Source organism: Rhinatrema bivittatum, chromosome 8 (assembly GCF_901001135.1).
Source record: "Rhinatrema bivittatum chromosome 8, aRhiBiv1.1, whole genome shotgun sequence".
In the NCBI taxonomy this organism is placed as follows: Eukaryota; Metazoa; Chordata; class Amphibia; order Gymnophiona; family Rhinatrematidae; genus Rhinatrema; species Rhinatrema bivittatum.
Window position 1 is genome coordinate 43,380,808 of NC_042622.1, and position 21,077 is coordinate 43,401,884.

The window sequence follows — 21,077 nt, forward strand, 5'->3', positions numbered from 1 at the left end:
ATGGATCCACAGTGTTTATCCCACGCCCCTTTGAAGTCCTTCACAGTTCTGGTCTTCACCACTTCCTCCGGAAGGGCATTCCAGGCATCCACCACCCTCTCTGTGAAGAAATACTTCCTGACATTGGTTCTGAATCTTCCTCCCTGGAGCTTCAAATCGTAACCCCTGGTTCTGTTGATTTTTTTCGGGCGGAAAAGGTTTGTCATTTCTTTGGATCATTAAAACCTTTCAAGTATCTGAAAGTCTATATCATATCATCTCTGCTCCTCCTTTCCTCCAGGGTGTACATATCTTCCTCCAGGATGTACAATAGCAAGGAAAGGGAGCAGTGGGCTGGAACCACTGCCACCAATAAAGCTGGGGGGGTGCGGCGTGAATGATGACAGGTTTGCCCAGGGCACCAAATATGCTTGCACCGGCCCTGGCGAGGGTCTGTCCATGTTCTGCGTGTGTGAATAAGCTGACCAATTCTACTAACCTGCAGTTTCTTTGTAGGGATCTGTAGCAATTTGTTTTGCTTTGTTTACTCAGTAGGAGGAGGTGTATTGGTGTTTCAGGGCCTGGTGTAATATTTACAATGCTGCTTTTTTTTTTTTTTTTAATAGGAATAGTTGTTGATGTTTGAGTTTCGGGAGGTGGTACTGTTAGGGTGTGATAGGTTTACTCTGCGGGTTCTTAGTGCCTTTTTGCAGAGTTTTGTGCTATTTCACAAGGTGTGCGACAGTGGAAGGTGTTTGCTGTTTCTGAGATGATATCAGAATTTGAATACATTTTTTTTTGTCTGCTAAGGGTTAACCTCTAGGTCCATTGTTGTGAGAATGTCTGTGGTTGCAGAGGGAGTGGCAGAACTGGAGGTGCAGGATTTATTTTTTAAATTCTGTCCCTTCCTGTACAGATACTAGAATTGGTTGAATGAGGCTATTTGAATTGGTTGAATGAGGCTATTTGAATTGGTTGAATGAGGCTATTTGGCCGTGTTTTTAAAATTGCACAAAATGACCTTGGGACGTTTTCCTTATTGCATCTTTTATAGCAAATTTAAGGGCAGGGGGCTGTGCTGTTGGGGTGAGCATGTTGTGTGGAAATGTCACTTTGGCTTTCCTTCCCCCTCCACACTTAGCTTGTACCCCCCTCTCCCCCCCATACTTCTATCTAGAGACTTGTTGAGGTTAGCTTTTATGGTGTGTAACCAGAGAAAAACTTCTCACCTTAATTTTTTCATTTTTTGTATTTCCATTCCATTGGCATTTTATTCATCATGTACCTTAATTCATGCACTAAGCATAACAAAGCATAACTCAATAAACGCCTCCTAGCTTTGACTATTGAACCTGCTAAATATATATGATGTATCTACTTAGGGAATAGTGATTTTTTTAAATTTACATGCAAAATATTTTAACATTTGCATCATATTCAGTCTCTTGATTCTATTATTGGTAGACAAATTCTGGCATTCAGTTAATGGGGGAAATTAGAAGGATGTTAAGAATAGCCACAATGTTTTAAAAGACTTTTAATGCTGAATAAATGATACTTAGGAACTATAAAGCATTTTTCTTTACCTTCTGGATACTTGCAATCATGAGTGACATCTTTACGGGTATCCATACCCACTTCCTTTGTACTTGTGTGCTGGCCGATAGAAGTGCTCTCAGATGCCACTCTTTCTAAGGTTTCATCGCTGTGATATATCCAAGCAATACGGTCTGCATTCAACTCGGAATACACAAAGGCAGTATCGTACGACAGATTCACATCTCCTTCCTTAACGGCTTTAAGTGATGCAGGACCCAGCTGATATTTTCCTAGAGCATCAAGACAAGACAACTACAAATGGCGCAATAGCTTACTAGAGCAGGCCCCCCTACATTTAATTTAACCATGATTTGTTTTTAGCTGAACCTGAAGCTCTGTGTTACCTTCACTCTTCTCCTGAGGAGTGGCGTCGAGAATCTGCCATCCATCATATTCTGGCCCAAGGTCAGATCGTTTGAACCAGCATTCATTCCATACGTGGAAGTTCCTTTGGGAAAGAATAAACAGATACTGCGTCTGTGAATCTGCTAGGAAACGTATCGAAGCATTGACAAAACATACAAGCGCCTCCTTCTGTGTGAATAGGAGTACAGTGCCTAACAGCAAAGTCGCGTACATAATTTTAAGCATGCCCCAAACAATCCGATTTTTAAAAACATAAACCACATAAACTGGGTTTGAATCCTGAGGCACTTCACTGTTTACCTTTCTCCACTGTGAAAACTGACCATTTAATCCTACTCTCTTCCTGTTTTTTTTTTTTTAACCAGTTTGCAATCCACAAAAGGACATCGCCTCCTATCCTATGACTTTTTAGTTTTCTTAGAAGCCTCTCATGAGGGACTTTGTGGAACGCCTTCTGAAAATCCCAATACACCACATCTACCGGTTCACCTTTGTCAACATTTTTATTCACTCCTTCAAAAAAATGTAGGAGATTTGTGAGGCAAGACTTCCCTTGGGTAAATCCATGCTGGCTGTGTCCCATTAAGCCATGTCTATCTAAATGTTTTGTGATTTTATTCTTTATAACAGTTTCCACAATATTTCCCGGCACTGAAGTCAGGCTCATTGGTCTATAATTTCCCAGATCACCCCTGGAGTCCTTTTTAAATTTCAGAGTTACACTGGCCGCCTTCTAGTCTGCAGGTACAAAGGATGATTTTAATGATAGGTTACAAATTAATTGTAATAGGTCTGAAATTTCATTTTTGAGTTCTTTCAGAACCCTGAGCTGTATACCTTCTTGTCCAGGTGGTTTACTACTCTTCACTTTGTTAATCTGGCCTACCACATCTTCCAGGTTCACCGTGTTTTGGTTCAGTTCATCTGAATTGTCACCTTTGAAAATCATCTCTGGAATAGGTATCTCCCCAACATCCTCTTCAGTAAACAACGAAGCAAAGAATTTGTTTAGTCTTTCCGCAATGGCCTTATCTTCCTTAAGTGCCCCTTTAACCTCTTGAGCATCTAATGGTCCAACTGACTCCCTCGCAGGCTTTCTGCTTCGAATACATTTAAAAAAGTTTGTATTATGATTTTTTGCTTCTATGGCCACCTTCTTTTCAAATTCTCTCTTAGTCTGTCCTATCAATGTCTTACATTTAACTTGCCAATGCTTCTGCTTTAACCTATTTTCTTCAGTTGGATCCTTCTTCCAACTTTTGAATGAAGATCTTTTGGCTAAATTAACCTCTTTCTCCTCACATTTTAGCCATGCCAGCAATCATATGACCTTTCTTCCACCTTTCTTAATGCATGGAATACATCTGGACTGCACTTCTAAGATGGTATTTTTTAACAATGTCCACACCTGTTGCACACTCTTAACCTTTGTAGCTGCACCTTTTATATGGTTTTTTTAAACTAATTTTCTCATTTTATCAAAGTTTCCCTTTTTAAAATTTAGTGCTACAGACACAGATTTACTTACTGACCCCCTTCCAGTTGTTAATTCAAATTTGTTCATAGTATGATTGCTATTGTCAAGTGGCTCCACCACCGTTACCTCTCTTACCAAATCCTGTGCTCCACTGAGAATTAGATCTAAATTTGCTTCCTCTCTTTTTGGTTTCTGAACTAATTGTTCCATAAAACTGTTGTTTATTCCATCCAGGAACTTTATCTCTCTAGCATGTTCTGATATTACATTTACCCAGTCAATAATGAGGTAATTGAAATCTCCCATTATTACTGCACTACCAACTAAGTTGATTAGCTTCCCTAATTTCTCTTAGCATCTCACTGTCCATCTCATCATTTTGGCCAGGTGGACAGTAGTATAATCCTATCGCTATACTCTTTCCCAATATTTATTTATTTATTTATAACTTTTTTTATACCGAAGTTCAGGTAACAGAATTACTTATCACTCCTGTTTACATTATAACAAGTAGAAAACAATGACAACATATGTCTTACAATGAACAAGGGAGTGAACAACTTGGATAATATAACATAACATAACTAGGAACAGTAGCAGTATGCACTATTAGAGCAAAACTAGCGCATGGGGAGGGAGGTTTGCTAATGGGGGGGAGGGGGAAGGAAGGTTGTTCGTGGAGGGGGGGAGGAGGGAGAAATTTCTTATTGATGAGTAAAAACATGAGCATAGGTTCTGGACGTCAACAGTATGAAAACAGTCTATGGGAGCTGTGGAAGACTAAGTAAGTTAAGGGAATGCTTGACCGAATAGCCATGTCTTGAGTCTTTTTTTGAACGTGTTGGGGCAATGTATCAGCCTTAGCTCCGGAGGAAGCAGATTCCACAATACACAGACTTCTACCCATAAAGGTTTGCTTGTGCATTTAGTCTCTTGCAGGATCTTTCTCCTGTTGGACTCTGCCATCCCAGACATAAAACGCCACCCCGCCACCAAGTTGTTCCTCTCTATCATTGTGATATAATAATTTGTACCCCGGTATAGCACTATCCCATTGGTTATCCTCTTTCCACCATGTCTCTGAGATGCCAATTAAGTCTATGTCATCATTCACTGCTATACACTAACTCTCTCATTTTATTTCTTAGTATCCTTCAAAGATACCTCCCTCAGAACCATGCGCTGCTGAGCAACTGTTGGCTTTCCCCTTTGATTTAGTTTAAAAGCTGCTCTATCTCCTTTCTAAAGGTTAGTGCCAGCAGCCTGGTTCTACCTTGGTTAAGGTGGAGCCCATCCCTTTGGAAAAGACTCCTCCTTCCCCAAAAGGTTCCCCAGTTCCTTACAAAACTGAATCCCTCTTCCTTGCCCCATTGTCTCATCCACGCATTGAGACTTCAGAGCTCTGCCTATCTCTGGGGACCTGTGCATGGAACAGGAAGCATTTCAGAGAATGTTACTCTAAAAGTTCTGGATTTCAGCTTTCTACCTAAGAGACTAAATTTGGCTTCCAGAATCTCCCTCCCACATTTTCCTATGTCATTGTTGCCCACAAGTACCATGACAGCTGGCTCCTCCTCAGCACTGTCTAAAATCTTAACTAGGTGATGCGTGAGGTTTGCCACTTTCCACCAGGTACGCATGTTGCCAGAAAATCCTCAAACCCACACAAACTCCTGGTTTTTGCCTGCCCTCTGACTAGCTATTTAATACAAAACACACAAACTCCTGGTTTTTGCCTGCCCTCTGACTAGCTATTTAATACAAAACACACAAACTCCTGGTTTGTGCCTACATTCTGACTAGCTATTTAATACACTCAAAACTCCTGGTTTATCCCTGCCTTCTCATTAGCTATTTTAATACAGACAAACACACTAAAGAATATACCCCAATAGTTTGCTTCTCCCCAAAACTTTTCAATTTTCAAATTTCCCCAAGCAGTACTTATCTATTCTCTTTAGCCACCAGCAAAGTGATCCTCTCCTCTCAGTGCTCCCACTGGATTATGGGTTACTGAGCTCTTCCCCTGCAATATATCTTGTGCTGGTATGTTGATACTCACCATATACTGTCATTTCTGCCCAGGCTCCTTCCATTAATGTCATAATATTCATCAATACTCAGATTTTCATCTGTGTCATGGCCAGAGTTAAAGTTTGTGATCACACGAGTCGGAATCCCCAAACATCTTAAAACTAAAATGAAAAAAAGAAATCCCAACAATGTAATATGTGTTACGGTTCTGGCCGCGAGCGCCGCGACCAGACCCTTACCTCCGAGTTCCTGGACCTGTTCCCGCTTCTGGTGGCCTAGTTCGCGGCCTGTTTGGCGGCGTCCCCGTGAGGGCCGCGCCGCCGGGAAGCCTCCCATGGACGCCCTGCTCCTAGGCGAGCACGCGCGCCGCTGGGCGCTTTTCTAGGCCATTTCCCGCCAGTGGTGACTCCACCCAATTCCTGATGTCAGACGCCGTGGCCTTGATAAACCGCACTCAGTCTTTACCTTGCAATGGCTTACCTACCGGATCCCTGTTGCTTCGTGCCCCGGAGTGAGCTGCCTTGGAACTCGCTCCATTCCTGCTTTCCTGCTACAGTACCTGCTTGGTTCCTGCTTGCCAGCCACAGTTCCTGCCTGGTTCCAGTACCCGAGTCTTGCTACAGTTCCTGCCTGGTTCCAGTTCCCGAGTCTTGCTACAGTTCCTGCCTAGTTCCAGTACCCGAGTCTTGCTACAGTTCCTGCCTGGTGCCAGTACCCGAGTCCTGCTACAGTTCCTGTCTACTGTTCTAGTCTGGTTCCAGTTCCCAGCCCTGCTCATCAGCCAGCCTGCTTCAGCCTCAAGATCATCAACCTGCCTAAGTCCCAGTGGCTGGGCTCCTATGGGCTCCTCCCGGGGGGCCTCGGCTTCCAAGGGTGAAGCCTTACCTAAGTCCCAGCGGCTGGGCTCCTACGAGCTCCTCCCGGGGGAGTACCAGCTTCCAGGGTGAAGAGCATCTCTACGTCCAGCCTGAGCATCTGCCTCCCGGCCTGTGGGGTACTAGAGACTTTAGAATACCTTTCCCAGTCTCCTGCAGGTCGGCCCAAGGGTCCACTAAACAATTTGTAGTTTATATATTATTTTCAATACAAATGAGGTGAAGCAATCTCACTCATAGAAATTAGCTTCAAAACAGCTCTCTTCTATTAGTGTGTGGGAATACAAATAACAGCTACATGATTTCAGTTTCTGTGTGTATTTTTGAAACTCTACTGCATCTAAGAAGGGCTTGTGCTTTCCGGTTATAGAAGCACCTTTACTAAAAGGCATTAATATGCATTAATTTGTATCGGTATGCATTTGAGAACATAAGACTATAGGGATTGCCATGCTGAGAAAGATAAAGGTTCATCGAGCCCAGCATGCTGTCTCCGATGGTGGCCAATCCAGGTCACAAGTACCTGGCAGACCTATAAAGCAGGTATAATTCCTGTTACTCACTCACAAGGATAGAAATAGCTTTCTTTAGTCTACCTGGCTAATAACGTGTTATGGACTTTTCCTCCCGGAGCTTGCCTAAACTTCTTTTAAACCCCACTATATTAGGTGCCTTGATCACATCCTCTGGTAACAGATTCCTCAGCTTAATTGTGCGCTGAGTGAAAAAGTACTTTCTACAATTTGTTTTGAATCTGCTGGTTGTTAGTTTCATGTAGTCTCACCTTGTTTTAGTATTATTTGAAAGGGTAAATAACCATCTTTTATCTACCTGTTCTACCCCACTCATGATTTTTTAAAATGTTTATCTTGTCTCCTCTCAGTCTTAAGCTGAGGAGCCCGAGCCTGCATAGCCTTTCATCATAAGAGAGATGGTCCATCCCCTTTATCATTTTTGTTGCCCTCCTCTGCATCTTTTCTAGTTTCGCTATGCCTGGGGCAACCAGAATGGTACATAACACTCAATGTGCAGTTGCTCTGTGGCTCAATACAAGGGCACTATGATAATTTCCATGTTAATCTCCATTCCTTTTCAGATTATTCCTATCATTCTTTTTGTTTTTTTTTGACCACTGCTGAGCTGAAGATTTCAATGTATTGTCCACATGGACACCAAGGTCCTTTTCCTGGTTAGTGATTCCCAATACAGAGCCCTGCAGTGTGTACCTTGTAGTTGTGATTATTTTTCACTATGTCCATCACTTTGCACTTTTTTAACATTAAATTTCATCTGCCATTTAGTTGCCCAGATTCTTAGTCTCTCAAGGTTCTTCTGCAGTTCCATGCAATTCACTGCTGTTTTAAAAAATGTGAATACTTTTGAGTCAACTGCATATTTGATCATCTCACTTGTTCCTTTTTCCACATCATTTATGAACATGTTAATCAGCGCAGGTCCCAGTACTGATCCCTGTGATACTTCACTAACGAACGTTCTCCATTTGGAAACATGACTATTTAGTCCTACCTTCTGTTTCTGGCCATTTAACCAATTACCAATCCACAATAGAACATTGCCTCCTGTCCCATGACTTAGTAATTTCCTGAGGAGTCGCTCATGGGCACTTTGTCAAATGCCTTCTGAAAATCCAAATATAATATATCAATTGGCTCGCCTTTATCTACATATTTATTTACACCTTCAAAAAAATCTAAAAGATTGGTAAGACAAGACTTCTTTCTAAAACCATATTGACTCTTCTCTGTTAAGCAATGAATATCTATATGGCCAGTGATTTTGTTTTTTAAGAATGGCTTCTACCAGTTTTCCTGGTTCCAACATCAGGCTCACCCCTAGAGCCCTGTTTCGCCAGAAGGGCTGTGTCGGGAGGGTCAACGACTCAGAAATGTAACTAGTTATATTGTGTCCCAGCGAGTTACCATGCAGTCAGATCCATGCACGCGCAAAGGAAATGCTACAGCGTAGTTGATGGTGGAGCCTTGCGGGGTATCTCATCAGCGGTGATCCAAGGACATAAGTGAGCTCAATAAAGTGGTGAATAGCCATCTAAAAGAAGCAATTTGCTGTGTGGAGGCATTCAAAAGAGAAGCATTTCCCGAGCGTATGCAAGAGAGGCCGCCCAGAGCATTGGCATTAAAATCACCTTTAGATGTTAAATGGACCACCGTGATAGCATGTATGCAAAGTGACCGACATGGTCTATGTCGGGGAACCGAGATGCTTTCCCGTACTCTGTGACTAAATGTCGGAAATGCTTGAAATCTATCTCCAATAACTGACTGATTCATACATCCTTATAAGGCTCCTAGAACCTTTAGCGCTATACCATTTCTATTTAGTACATTACTAAATAGGTTTCATTGAGATTAATGGGGCCTTTTGATAAAAAGAGCATATTAAAGTGCCTTAATAAGCATTAGCATGTTTTAGCATGTTGTGCTATTTTAGTAAATGTAGCCCATAGTTTGTGTGTAGGTTACCTGTACAAAGTACTCCTGCAAAAACCCAGCACTGTCCATATTTGACCGGTCCTGAATTGCTCCATTGTTGTAAAATGGCAACGCTCCCGGTCCAGTCTGTTGGCCTGGACCCGTCATAATAATTTCCGCTCCAGTTTCCCACCAGTACCCCATTGTCATCCTGACTGTTAATCTGAAGGGGTAAAGAAAAGGTCCATTTCATAAGACTAGTAAAATATGCACAGAAAAATTCAAACAGACGAGCTATGGAGACATATTATTTCATTATTTCCTTTGTGGAAGTAATAATAAGCCTGATTCACTAAGCTTTTGTTCCCATAGACCCAGAATGGGAGAAAAACCATAGGGAATCAGTGCCAAAGAGCCTTATCTTATTTTATCTTACCTTATGTTTTTATATGCTTTTTATATAAAAACAAGCAAAGTTCATCCTTTATATACAGCACCTACCTTTCTCTCCACCCACCCCATCCCTACTCCCTTACCTCTCCACCCACTGCCCTTACCTCCATCTACCTCCCTTATACCCTCCTCATAACCTGACCCCCATCAACCTTCCACCTTAAACTCTAAGAGAGCCGGCTACAGACAGCTAACTGATAGTTTAAGGTACAGTTCCAACACCAGGATCTTAAACCTCCCCCAACCCCAGATATTATCCAAAAATCTGCTTAAACAACAACCAGAATTATACAATGTGCACTTAAAAATCTGTGTTTGTAAACATTGCTCTCTGCACTAAGTCCACTAAACCTTTGGTCATGTATTGGTGCTTTATAATTAAACTGCTTGCACTGGTTCAAACTCCACAGGTAGTTTTCACTCATACAAAAAGAGCTCACTGTTGTGTTCCACGGCCGCGGACGGCCACGACTGTGGTCCCCTATCTTGCCCGGGGCGGCGACCCACCGTGGCAGCTTCTGGGGAAACCCCTGAGTCTGTGCCTGTTGCTCCGGCACTGGTCCCCAGGATGGCCGCTGGATGGGGAGCCGTCCCTGCTCCTCCCTCATGGCATCTGGCAGTCTTTCCTCCACGGAGGAAATCCAAGATGGCCACCACTATCTTTAGGTGCGAGGCCAAGCCTCCTCTCTAGATTTAAAGGGGCCAGGCCCCTTTAACTACTTACAGCTGTTTTCGATGAGCCTGAGTAGAGGAAATATAAAGGGAGGCTTCCTCTGCTCATTCCTTGACTTGGCAACGTCTCTTGTTTAAGTCTGCTTGCTTCGGTGAGTCTTCTTGCGCTTTGGATCCTTGTTCCTGGTTTGTCTTGGTGTTCCTGGTTCCTGATTTCGGATCGGCTAGCAGTGATTCCTGGTGTTTGACTTCAGATTGGCAAGCGGTGATTCCTGGTGTGTGACTTCGGAATGGCAAGCGGTGCTTCCTGGTGTGTGACTTCGGAATGGCAAGCAGTGATTCCTGGTGTAAGACTTCGGACTGCTAAGCGACGACCCTCTGGCACTTGACCTCAGACTTCCTCTAGACCATCATCTCCAAGGGCCCACCTAAGTCCCAGTGGCCCGGGTCCTTATGGGATCCTCCCGGGGGGACCGTGGGCTTCCAGGTGTGAAGCTCCAGTTAGCCCTTGCACCGACCTCGACCTCTCAAAGATCCACCTAAGTCCCAGCGGTCCGGGTCCCTACAGGCTCCTCCCGGGGGGACCGCGGGCCTCCAGTGGCAAAGACTCCATTTCTCTCCTTGACGTCACAACTCTCGCCTGCTTCCATTGTCTCCTCAGTCTCCAGTGCCGAGGGTCAGCTGGCCGCATCTTCTGCTCTGCCTCGCCACCCGACGGGAGAACCTACGGACTCACCTCCTCAGGTATACCATCCTCCCGTCGGTCCAAGGGTTCACAAGCCTGAGCATAACACTCACAGGCTTTGTGCCTGCTTTTTCTGGCCAAAACAATTAACCATAAATAATAGCCCTGGTTAAATCATGTAAACCTATTAGCCATAATTTTATTGTGTTATCACTTCTGGGTATATCATAAACTATACTTTAGAATAAGCATTTACAATTAAAGCTTAATCTGAGCTGTTATTTCAACTGTAGACAAATGTGACCCTTTTCTCACCATTGCACTGCATGTTCTGGTCACATATATAAGATCATTCCGCCGGGAGTGGTCTGTGGTTGAGTTTTTATCCAGTATTTCAAAGCAGATATCCAAAATGCCATCTTCAAACTAAACAAATAAAATAAAATAAAGAATCATTTTATCATATAGGGAAGATTTCCTAATACCCTTTCTTAAAATAAAATTATTGATTAGTTCAGCCTCTCAAGAAGCCTTGCAAGTTAACGAATGTTAATCTTAAATCATAAATGGGGTCCATATTCAAAGGCATTTAGCCGGATAACTTGAGAGAGTTGATAAGCAGGGTGCAAAGGTTTATGCACGACTTCAGTGATATGTACGCATCTCTCTCTTATATAACGGCAGCTACCGCGCACATTTCCGAATCCTGTCCCGGAGCGCCCCTAGCCCACCCCATTTTTTTCCACCGGTAAAAAGTGCATGCGGAATGGAAATCCGTGCATGCCCTTGATATTTATGAAATAGTGTATACTCTCATGCATGCTGTACGAGAACATGCTGTGTTTACATGCAAAACTCCTTTGAAAATTGACTCTGTAGGGTGTCCATCACATGTAATATTGCAGGTGCGTCTTTTTTTACTCTTCCCTTTGGTGTCCTTTAATCCATATTTCTCTTCTTAACTGTGCTCTGCTATGCCTTGCTTCTTTAATTACACTAGTTTTATCTCAACAGCCTCTGTTTTGAACACTTTGTATTCCTCTGGCTCCTTTCTTATTTTTCCCTTCTCACCTATAAATCACTAGTTTGCACTTTATATGGTTTTATTTTTCTCTAATTTTTCAGTATTTGTACTTGGCAATTATGGGGGTCATTTTGTAACAGTCTACATAAATTTTCAATCAAACCCATGCATAAGTTGCATCGATTTTTGTACCATGAACTACATTTGCTTCTCTTTTTTTTGTGATTTTTTTTTTTTTCGAAGTTGAGGCATTAGGGCTCAGTTTGATATATCTGATCAGGTTTTCAGTTATTCAGCTGCCCATTCACAGGAATTATTGACTGCTCATCTTTATTTTCTTTGGATACCAACCAGCCAATATGCCCAATAATGATTATTGTAATCTGATTGTACAGCTTAATAAGAGGATAATTAGGACAGAATCACATGCTAAAACTCTAATAGAATATTGTCGTGTTCCAAGAATTCCATGAGAATGCTGTGTGTTGGAGATTTGTTCACTTCTGTAATTATGGTATCTTTATCTTATGTACAGTGAACTAGGTTTCCTTCTCTCTTTTTTGTGATTGTTTTCATTATATATTTACATGCAATCATCAATCAATCAAGCAGATGACTCTGTATCACCTTGCGTAAGACACTAATACCACAATTTGAGAACAGAGGTAAAGGAACTGATATATCATTTTTTTTCTTAGCACATAAATATCAAAAGCTTCTTCTTCTTCTCCTCTCATTGATCCTACAGGGGACAAGTTTTAAAGGGATTCCCCATGGGTAAATGGCTAACTGATATTCCCATGCCATAGGGAAAACAGCTTTCTACCAGTCCACAGGGAAAAGAGGTGGGGGTCATCCTTTTGCTCGTTTGCCCCTTATCCTTTGCAAGCTGGAGTTGTAGAAATCTGAGAGGAGCAGATTTCACTGTCGGGGCAAAGCTTGTTGGGCATCTGCTCTGGGGAGTAAATTAGGAAACTAGATAAGGAATGAAAAGAAAAACAGGGCCATTAACTGAACCAGCTCTGTCATAAGCCTGTCCCAGGAGCGTCTCTGGAGCCACCCATTTTTTGAACCAGATACATTTGTTTTATCTGTGGTGGCCGATTCAACCAGAAAGTTTTTAAAGACAGGGATTTAACTGGCTAGCTCTTAGAGTTAGTCAGGCAAACCTTTTGCAAATTGACCCCCCAAAAGGTCTGTGTCCAATTTACCTGCCCAAGGTTCCATCCTGCATCCTTGATGTTGTCTGAAGTATATATGTGTATATATATATATGTGTATAATATGGAATGTGTATATATGTATATATGTGTATATGTTCCATGTGTGTATATGTTCCATGTATATATATTTCCATGTATATTTCCGCTGATTATAATCCATGTTTTCTGTATTATTAATTTATTGTTTTATGTTAATTTATAGTTTGTAATTTTGTTAACTTATTGTTCAATTACTTAATTCTGTCCTATCTTCCGACATCCATGTTTTTACTCTCCCTGTTTTAATGTAACTTCTCTTTTCCACTTATACGTTAATTGATTTTTCCCCTTGTTCTAATGTAAACCGGTACGATAAGACCTGGTCTTGAGTGTCGGTATAGTAAAAGAAGTTAAATAAATAAATAAATAAATAAGAACCATAGTAGAACATGCCAAAGTCATTAATAACGTACTCCTCCCTTTCATCATCTCCAGCCATGTACACATCATCTCCTGGAAACCAAAAGTCAAAAGCCGTTACGCTTAAACATTGTGAATAATGAGGAGGCCTGAAGAGCATTTTGCTTAATCTTTGTCTCTCTCTTTCTTAGGGGTGTGAATCGTATGATCGATCGTCTTAACGAACGATTTTGGCTGGGGGGGAGGGAAATCTGATCGTCGTGTTTTGTTTTGTTTTTGTTAAATTGTTAAAAATCGTAAATCGGGGGAGGGCGGGAAAACCGGCACACCAAAACAACCCTAAAACCCACGTTTTAGGGTTGTTTTAGCGTGCAGGAGATCGCTCCCGGACCACGTATGACATAGTGAGGGCAAAGGTAGCGCCGGCGCCATTTTGAAGATTGGCAATACGGCCCGCGTGCAGGAGGTCGCTCCCGGACCCCCGCTGGACTTTTGGCAAGTCTTGTGGGGGTCAGGAGGCCCCCCCAAGCTGGCCAAAAGTCCCTGGGGGTCCAGCGGGGGTCCGGGAGCGATCTCCTATGCTCGTGACGTCGGGGGACAGGAACCAAAATGGCGCCGGCGCTACCTTTGCCCTGTCACATGATAAGGGCAAAGGGCCACCGGCGCCATTTCTCAACGCAGCCGTGGCCCGAGAGCGGGAGATTGTGGGAGATCACGCTGGGACCCCCCCCCCCCCCACTGGACCCCCAGGTAATTTAAAACATTTTGGGGGGGTTCAGGAGGGTGGGGGATTTGTTTTAAAGGTTCGGGGTGGGTTTTAGGGGTTGTTTTGGTGTGCCAGTTTTCCCGCGCCCTATTAACGATACAATACAAATGCCCCTGACGATAATTCGGGGGCATTTGTATTGTATCGTGCACTCTAACGATTTTGGACGATTTTAAAATTATCTGACGATAATTTTAATCGTTCAAAAATGATTCACATCCCCCTCTGTGACTCTTTGTTTCATTTACAGAGTCTTCCTTGATCAACTGTTCAAGGTAAACCTATTCTAGGATATCATTTAATACAAAATTCAAGAAGCATTAATTTGATGAGTTTGGTGTTCTCTTTATCAGAAAGAAGTTTCTCACTAAAAGGTCAATTGAATTTATTTTGTGTATGCTGAGTACACTTCGGTGTTCCATGAGCTTTTCCAGCTGAAACACACAAACCATCAAGAGAAGCAATGTAAAAGTCCATTTACCTGATGCCCAGGGATTAAAGAGCAGAATTAATTTTCCCAAAGGATGGGAGGAAAGGCTGCTCCCAGAAGCGATCTGAATGCTCAGACTGTAACGTCCAATGGGAGCCTGGGCAGGGCTGGAGATGGAGACCTTCAAGGAGTTGGAGGTGCTGGATCTTGCCACTGCCCTCCAGGAGCTGCCGCTCTCAGAATCAGAGAGAAGGAAAGTAGCCTTTGTATTTTCTGACTCCACAGGGTTTGGCCCTTTGAAAAAGAGCAGACAACCATAATGTTCATTCAGCACTTTCTAAAGGAAAGTCAAATTGCAAACTGAGGCATCAGTTGTCAGTAGTCTGGGCAGTTGCAAAATATGCGCACATTTTTACTCTGTAGGGATGTGCAAGGAACCATTTTTCATTTTGATTTTTTAAGACTTTTTCATTTCATTTGTGATTTATTTTTGTTTTGTTTTGTTTATCTTAAATGAAATAAACATAAAAACAAACAAACAAACAAATAATGGTGTTGGAGATGGGCTCCTCTCCCCCCCCCCCCCATGATCTTACCCTATATCTGGAGGTCCAGCTCCAAATGTGGAGGAGCGATCCCCACTACGACCTAAAGCCAGCATCATTTCAGAGTACGGCCGTCTGCAACGTGCGCCGTCCTCGGGCTGGCTGGTGTCATTTTGAAATCCTGCACTGGTGAGGCAGGAACGACTAGGGAGCGGGTCCACCCCCACTTGGAGCTGGACCCCGGTGGGCACGACCAGAGGGGCCTGGGGGGGGAGAAAGATTTCAGACCATTCAGTATTTGGGCGGGGGAGTGGTTGATTTGTAAATGAAGCAAAATAAGAAACAAACAAAAATGTTGTTTTACTTGTTTTGTTTTCAAACTGAAACTAAAACAAAACTGGAAATGTTGTCTGGCATCTGCTGTGTTGTTTCAAACAAGAGCACACGCAGAGCTGTTTGTAGCCAATTTTCAAAGAAAATGCTTTCTCTCTTGTAAGTCGCCTAGGTCTGTACAGAATGGGCATCACCTAAATTCTGGACAAGAACAAATAAATAAAAACTACTGCAACCGCTTCTCTGTGAAAGCGCTTGCTTTAAAAGTGACCGTGCACTCTTGCACCTGCTACATGTGCGGGTGGTGGTGAGGGGAATGGAGAATGGGTGTAAAATAGGTTGTGTACTTTTGAAAATGGAAAGCATGTGAATTGTGCAGCGGGGCCCCCCCGTTTGGCTGTTGTGCTGCATCCGGGGAGTTACAATGCCAGAGTCCATCCGGCGAGGGAGGGGGCGGGGTGCTTAACCTCCTGGGCCTTTGGCACGCTCATGTCCACCTTAGACTGCCTTTGTTCCCAAACCCCTGGAATCAGATGCGGTGCAGGAGGTTCTTCAATATGAGCCAAGATAAATGACCTGCAAAAATGAATGGAGAAAAACACCCCACAAACACTCTCTCCACTCTCCTTCCCACTGCTCAATCTAGCTGATTGTCAAATTTATTTGAGTTTACAAATTAAAATCCAAGCAAAAAAATTGAAAAACTAAGGAGCAGCTTTAAGAAAATCAAGGTCAGAAAAACCATGGTCTCCTTATCCATCACACTCCTCCTCTCCACTGCACCAGCATCCGTACCCAATATTCCTTCCCCTTGCAGGGTAGGATAGTCACGTTGTAGTTCCAGCATATAAAATAGCCAGGGAAAGGTGACAAAACCCCTTAGTGCAAAACTAGCCTTCAGAATGAAATGCATTCAACAACTTGCTGGAAAAATCCAAAAATCCTCTACTAGTACTCTCTCTTCACCCTTGATGTTGACTGTGAGGACAGGCGAAAAGCAAATTGAACCCAGCCCTTTGCAGATAAGCAGGGGTTTCCCTTCCTTCAGGAAGTAATCAGAATCCAAAAATCCAAGAGCAGCAAAAATCTTCCAGTCTCCAAAATCCACTCCCTGGGTCAGCTCTCCTGAAGCAGAGAAAACCCCTCTCCTCTCGGTCAGTCCACCTGGGGGGACCGCAAAAGACCCAAATCGCATGCTCTGGGGGATTTTTAGAATCCCTTGAGGCCTCCCACAAAACGGTGGGGACAAACCAAGGTGGAGGAGTCCAAAAAGTGCACAACCCCCTCCCCCTGCTTATGATGGAAACAATTTAGGAGAATCTTAGAGGCAGGCAAAGCCAGGTCATGCATAATGTATTATTTCTGCCTCACCCAGTTAAAGGTACACTGTCTGAGGAACGTAACTTCAGGTGGCTAGAGGAGAACAATTTTCAGCCAGGAGAATTTATCCAGGTAGATCACTATTTATCTGGGTAAATGGTTTTGAAATTTGGCTTCTTTATACTTGTAAGCAAATAACAACAATGATCAGAGCCTACACCAGATATGTGTTGTTCCAACTTACTATGCCAATATATGTTCAGGCAATGAAATGTGGTGCATTATAGGATGTTTATCAGTGTTGATTAAATGCAAACCTCATCCTTTACTAGGAGTGAGGTATTTCCATTATACACCTTGAAGCCAGAATCGTCAATGAACTGCTTGAAATGTTCATTTCCCAACTCAGTTCTGGAGGTGCACTTAACCAGTCAGGTTTTTAGGACAGCCACAAGGAATATGCATGAAATGGATTTGCAGACCCTGGGTCTCCAATAAATACAAATTTATCTCATGTATATTCCTTGTGGCTGTCCTGCTGGTTGGGTGTACCCCAGAACAGGGTGTAGAAATGGTGTTTCGGAGAACTGAGTCATTTGTGGTTCAGCTTGGATAAAGCTGGCCCATTTGCAGCGCATGCCAAATTTTCTTATTTGCCAGGTTTGGCAAATTGGATACATAAAGAAATATTCATGCATATGTGCAACAGATTACTTTGTCAGTTAATTATGAGTGATAGGCATAGATATTACCTGTCTGTGAGGAATGAATGTGTTGGAGCAATTACCTGTCGGTAGGGGTATGCATGGAAAATCTTTTGTTTTATTTTCTATTTTGTTTTTTTTGTTTTTAATTATTATTATTATTATTTATTTTGTATCTTTTTTATTTGTTCCTATCATTTTAGCATGTGCTGAATCATTTTACTGCATAGTTTAAATGCATGCTACAATGACAGAAAAAAATTAAGTTGACATTTTGTTGTTTAAGAGATGATTCGAATAGGAAATACCACAACACAAAGCAACACATGTCATTATTTCCCCGTCATTTTATAACGACACATGAGCCTTGACTGTATGGGAAATATGTCAGAAAACACTTTGAGCTAGATGGGATGAGATTACCTAGTCCCACAGTGAATGCAATGACATCTTTGGGCATCACCATTCTGTTGAAACTCAGGATAATGTCAAAGTCCTGATCTCTCCTGACAATCAGAGCACTGCTGGTGTAGTTATCAGTGTGGTGTGCAATCTTGTTTGAGGCAAGTTTGAAGTTCACACCTGTCAGCTGTAATGCTGTAAAAAAAAAAAGACAAGAAAAAATATGCTACTCCAGAAGAAACACATTCAAAGTGGGACAGAATAATTATGGGCTAAAAATTACAATATCCTCTATTACAATTAGATCTTACTGAAAAGTGTTCTTTCTTCTTTCTTCTGTAGATAGAAAAAATGTGACTGTAGGCTTGTGCTTATGTTTATACTTCAGAAAATAATAGTAGTACTGTTAAAATATTGTTCTGCAGAAATATTTTTCTCTTGTATCAATGACATTTAAAAAATCCACTTCAAAAAGACATGCTTGTCACATCAATTTCTAATTCAAATTTATTTTAACTGTTTTATATCTATGTGTATATATATATATGTATACATGTATATAAAAGACTTTTGTCGGTCGGTCGTCACACTGTGGTGTCTGTCTGTGGCCACCAGGTGGAGCCTGGAAAGTATAAGGTGCACTGTGCAAAAACAATATGCTCTGTTTGCAAAGCCCAGACACATGCACACACATACTGGCACACAGATGCACACATAGACACACACACACACACACAGAGTATCACAGGCAGGCACACACATACTCACAGGCTCATACACGCAAGCAGACACATACAGACACACACACACGCACAGGCAGACACACAAAGACAGACAGGCAGACACATACTCGCACAGGCTCCCATATATATATATATATATATATATATATATATATAACACCACAGGCCCCCATATATATATATATATATTTCATATGTATTTATTTACTTATATACCGTCATTCTGGATTAACAATCATGGTGGTTTACAATAAAACACTATTTAAAACATAAAATCAATAGCATTCATGAACAGAAATAAATCAATCACATTTCAAACAATATAAATACAATAAAATGCGTATTATATCGTCAGTATTCTATGACCCAGCATTTCATGTTTATCTTAATTAGCATACGCTGTGCTGAATAACCATGTCTTTAGATCTTTTTTAAACTGCTTACTGTCTTTCTGAGTGCATAAGTTGGCCGGCATTGTAATCCCTTTCTCTCAATTCGCTTAAATGTGCGGAATGCAGTGATGGAACTTGGCAGATCTCAGATTTCTAGAAGTACGCACTTTGTATTGTTTTCTAAATTTAACTGGTAACCAGTGCAGTGATTTCAATACTGGTGTTATATGGTCATATTTCCTATTACCTGATAGTATTCTGGCTGTTGCATTTTGTAATAACTGTAGTGGGCACGTTGCACTGGCAGGAAAACCCAAGAATAAGGCATTACAGTAATCAAATTCATTAAAAATTAAGGGCCAGATTTTAAAAGCCCTATGCATATAAATCCATAGGATTTACGGGCGTGAGTGGGGTTATGCACACCGGGGCCTATTTTATAAAGGCCAGGCGACGAGCGTAAAGCCCTGGGACGCGCCTACGTCCCGGGGCTTCAAAAAAGGGGCGGGGAGGGGGCAGGGCGGGGCCAGAGGCCTCCAGCACAGCAGCCATTTGCCGAAGGCAGGCTCAAGAGGTAAAACAAAAGTCTGGGGGGGGAGTTAGGATAGGGCTAGGGGGTGGGAGGGTTAGGGGAAGGGAGGGTAGGTTAGGGGCCACTCTGAAATCTGTGCGCGCATGTTATAAAATTGGGCATCCATGTGTGCGCACCGGGTGGCGCGCGCACATGGACACCCGTGCATATGTATTAAAATCTACCCCTAAGATTTGTAATACTGTTCTAAAATCATCACAAGAGAGGAGAGGCTTTAAGCATTTGAAAATATTCAGTTTGTAATAACCGCTTTTTATTTTTTGACTAATACGTTTTTTTTTCATTAGCAAGTTACTGTCAATTAAAACACCAAGATCACGGCCATGATCGGTTAATTCTATTTTTGTTTGATCATTCATGGTAGTTACTGGGGATGTGATTGGAATTTTTCTATTTAATAGTATAATTTCTGTCTTTTGTGTATTTAGAACTAACCTCACGTGCTTCAATAATTGTTTAATCAATGAGAAATAGAGATCAAGCAATTTTAACGAATGATCAACTGAGATGTCTATTGGAATGAGAAACTATACATCGTCTGCATATACATTATAGCTGGAACCCATCCCTGATAGTAATCGTCATAATGGTAATATGTATATGTTAAAAAGAGTAGCAGACAATGCTGAGCCCTGAGGCAGTCCTGTATCCATATTAATTGTCTCAGATAAGCATTCGCCCAGTCTTACTTGGTATGAGCGATCTGATAAGAAGGATTTAAACCATTTCAATACTTCCCCCCCAATGCCAATCTCAATCAATATTTGAGTCAATCGTGTCAAATGCAGCTGAGAGGCCCAGTAAGACCAAAAATATGAGCAGCTGGTGTTGAATCCTTGAAGCACTGTATTATTCATTGCCAACAATAAAGTTTCTGTACTATAATTCTTTCTAATACACATACAGGCACAGGCACAGGTACCACACATACACACATACACACAGAGGCTGTTATTGCTTGTGCAATCTTGCACAAGCATACACAAGCATGCACAAGTGTGCTCAAGTTTAGCTTGCACAAGCATGCATAGGCTCACAAATGTGCACACACTGATTTGCACATGCAGGCAGGCTTACACACACTCAGGCACAGGCAGAGACACATACACACACAGGCACTGGTGCCCACAGACACAGGCACTCCCCACACACAAGTAGAGGTAGCCACATTCAGGCAAACACACAGAGGTAACACACACACATGCACACACACAGGCATGCACAGGAACATACAAGCACATGCATAGATGCAGACAGACACACAGAGACAAACACACAGGCAAAAGCAGACACACATACAGCTATACCCCCCTCCCACACATATATACATGCACACACAGGCAGACATGCACAAGCAGGCTTATGCGCAAATACATGCAATTGAAATACATGCATTGAAAACATATAATTTTCTTACCTATTTTAAAAATATACGTGCATATATTTAACCCACAAAAATAAAATAGAACTTACTCTTGTAAATCAGAATATTAATGTTTAAATCGATATATTTGAAAACATGCGCACGTCAGTGAAATTATCAATTTTACCAGTTTGTCCCAGTTTTACCAGGTCATCCAGTCCTTCTCCAAGTCATTGAGACCCTCCTGGTTC

The 21,077-nt window shown here is 42.1% G+C and overlaps 1 protein-coding gene across 1 annotated transcript in view; it reads right to left on the reverse strand.

Moving 5' to 3' along the window:
- Positions 1–21,077, reverse strand: part of LOC115096359 (protein-glutamine gamma-glutamyltransferase 6-like) — a 46,846-nt gene that overhangs the window by 14,696 nt on the left and 11,073 nt on the right. The window contains exons 2-5 of the mRNA XM_029610834.1: positions 17,758–17,931; positions 5,484–5,616; positions 1,923–2,026; positions 1,566–1,808 (exon numbers count right to left, since the gene is read on the reverse strand). Coding sequence (XP_029466694.1) covers positions 1,566–1,808; positions 1,923–2,026; positions 5,484–5,616; positions 17,758–17,931 — 654 coding nt within the window. The remainder of the gene's footprint in view (positions 1–1,565; positions 1,809–1,922; positions 2,027–5,483; positions 5,617–17,757; positions 17,932–21,077) is intronic.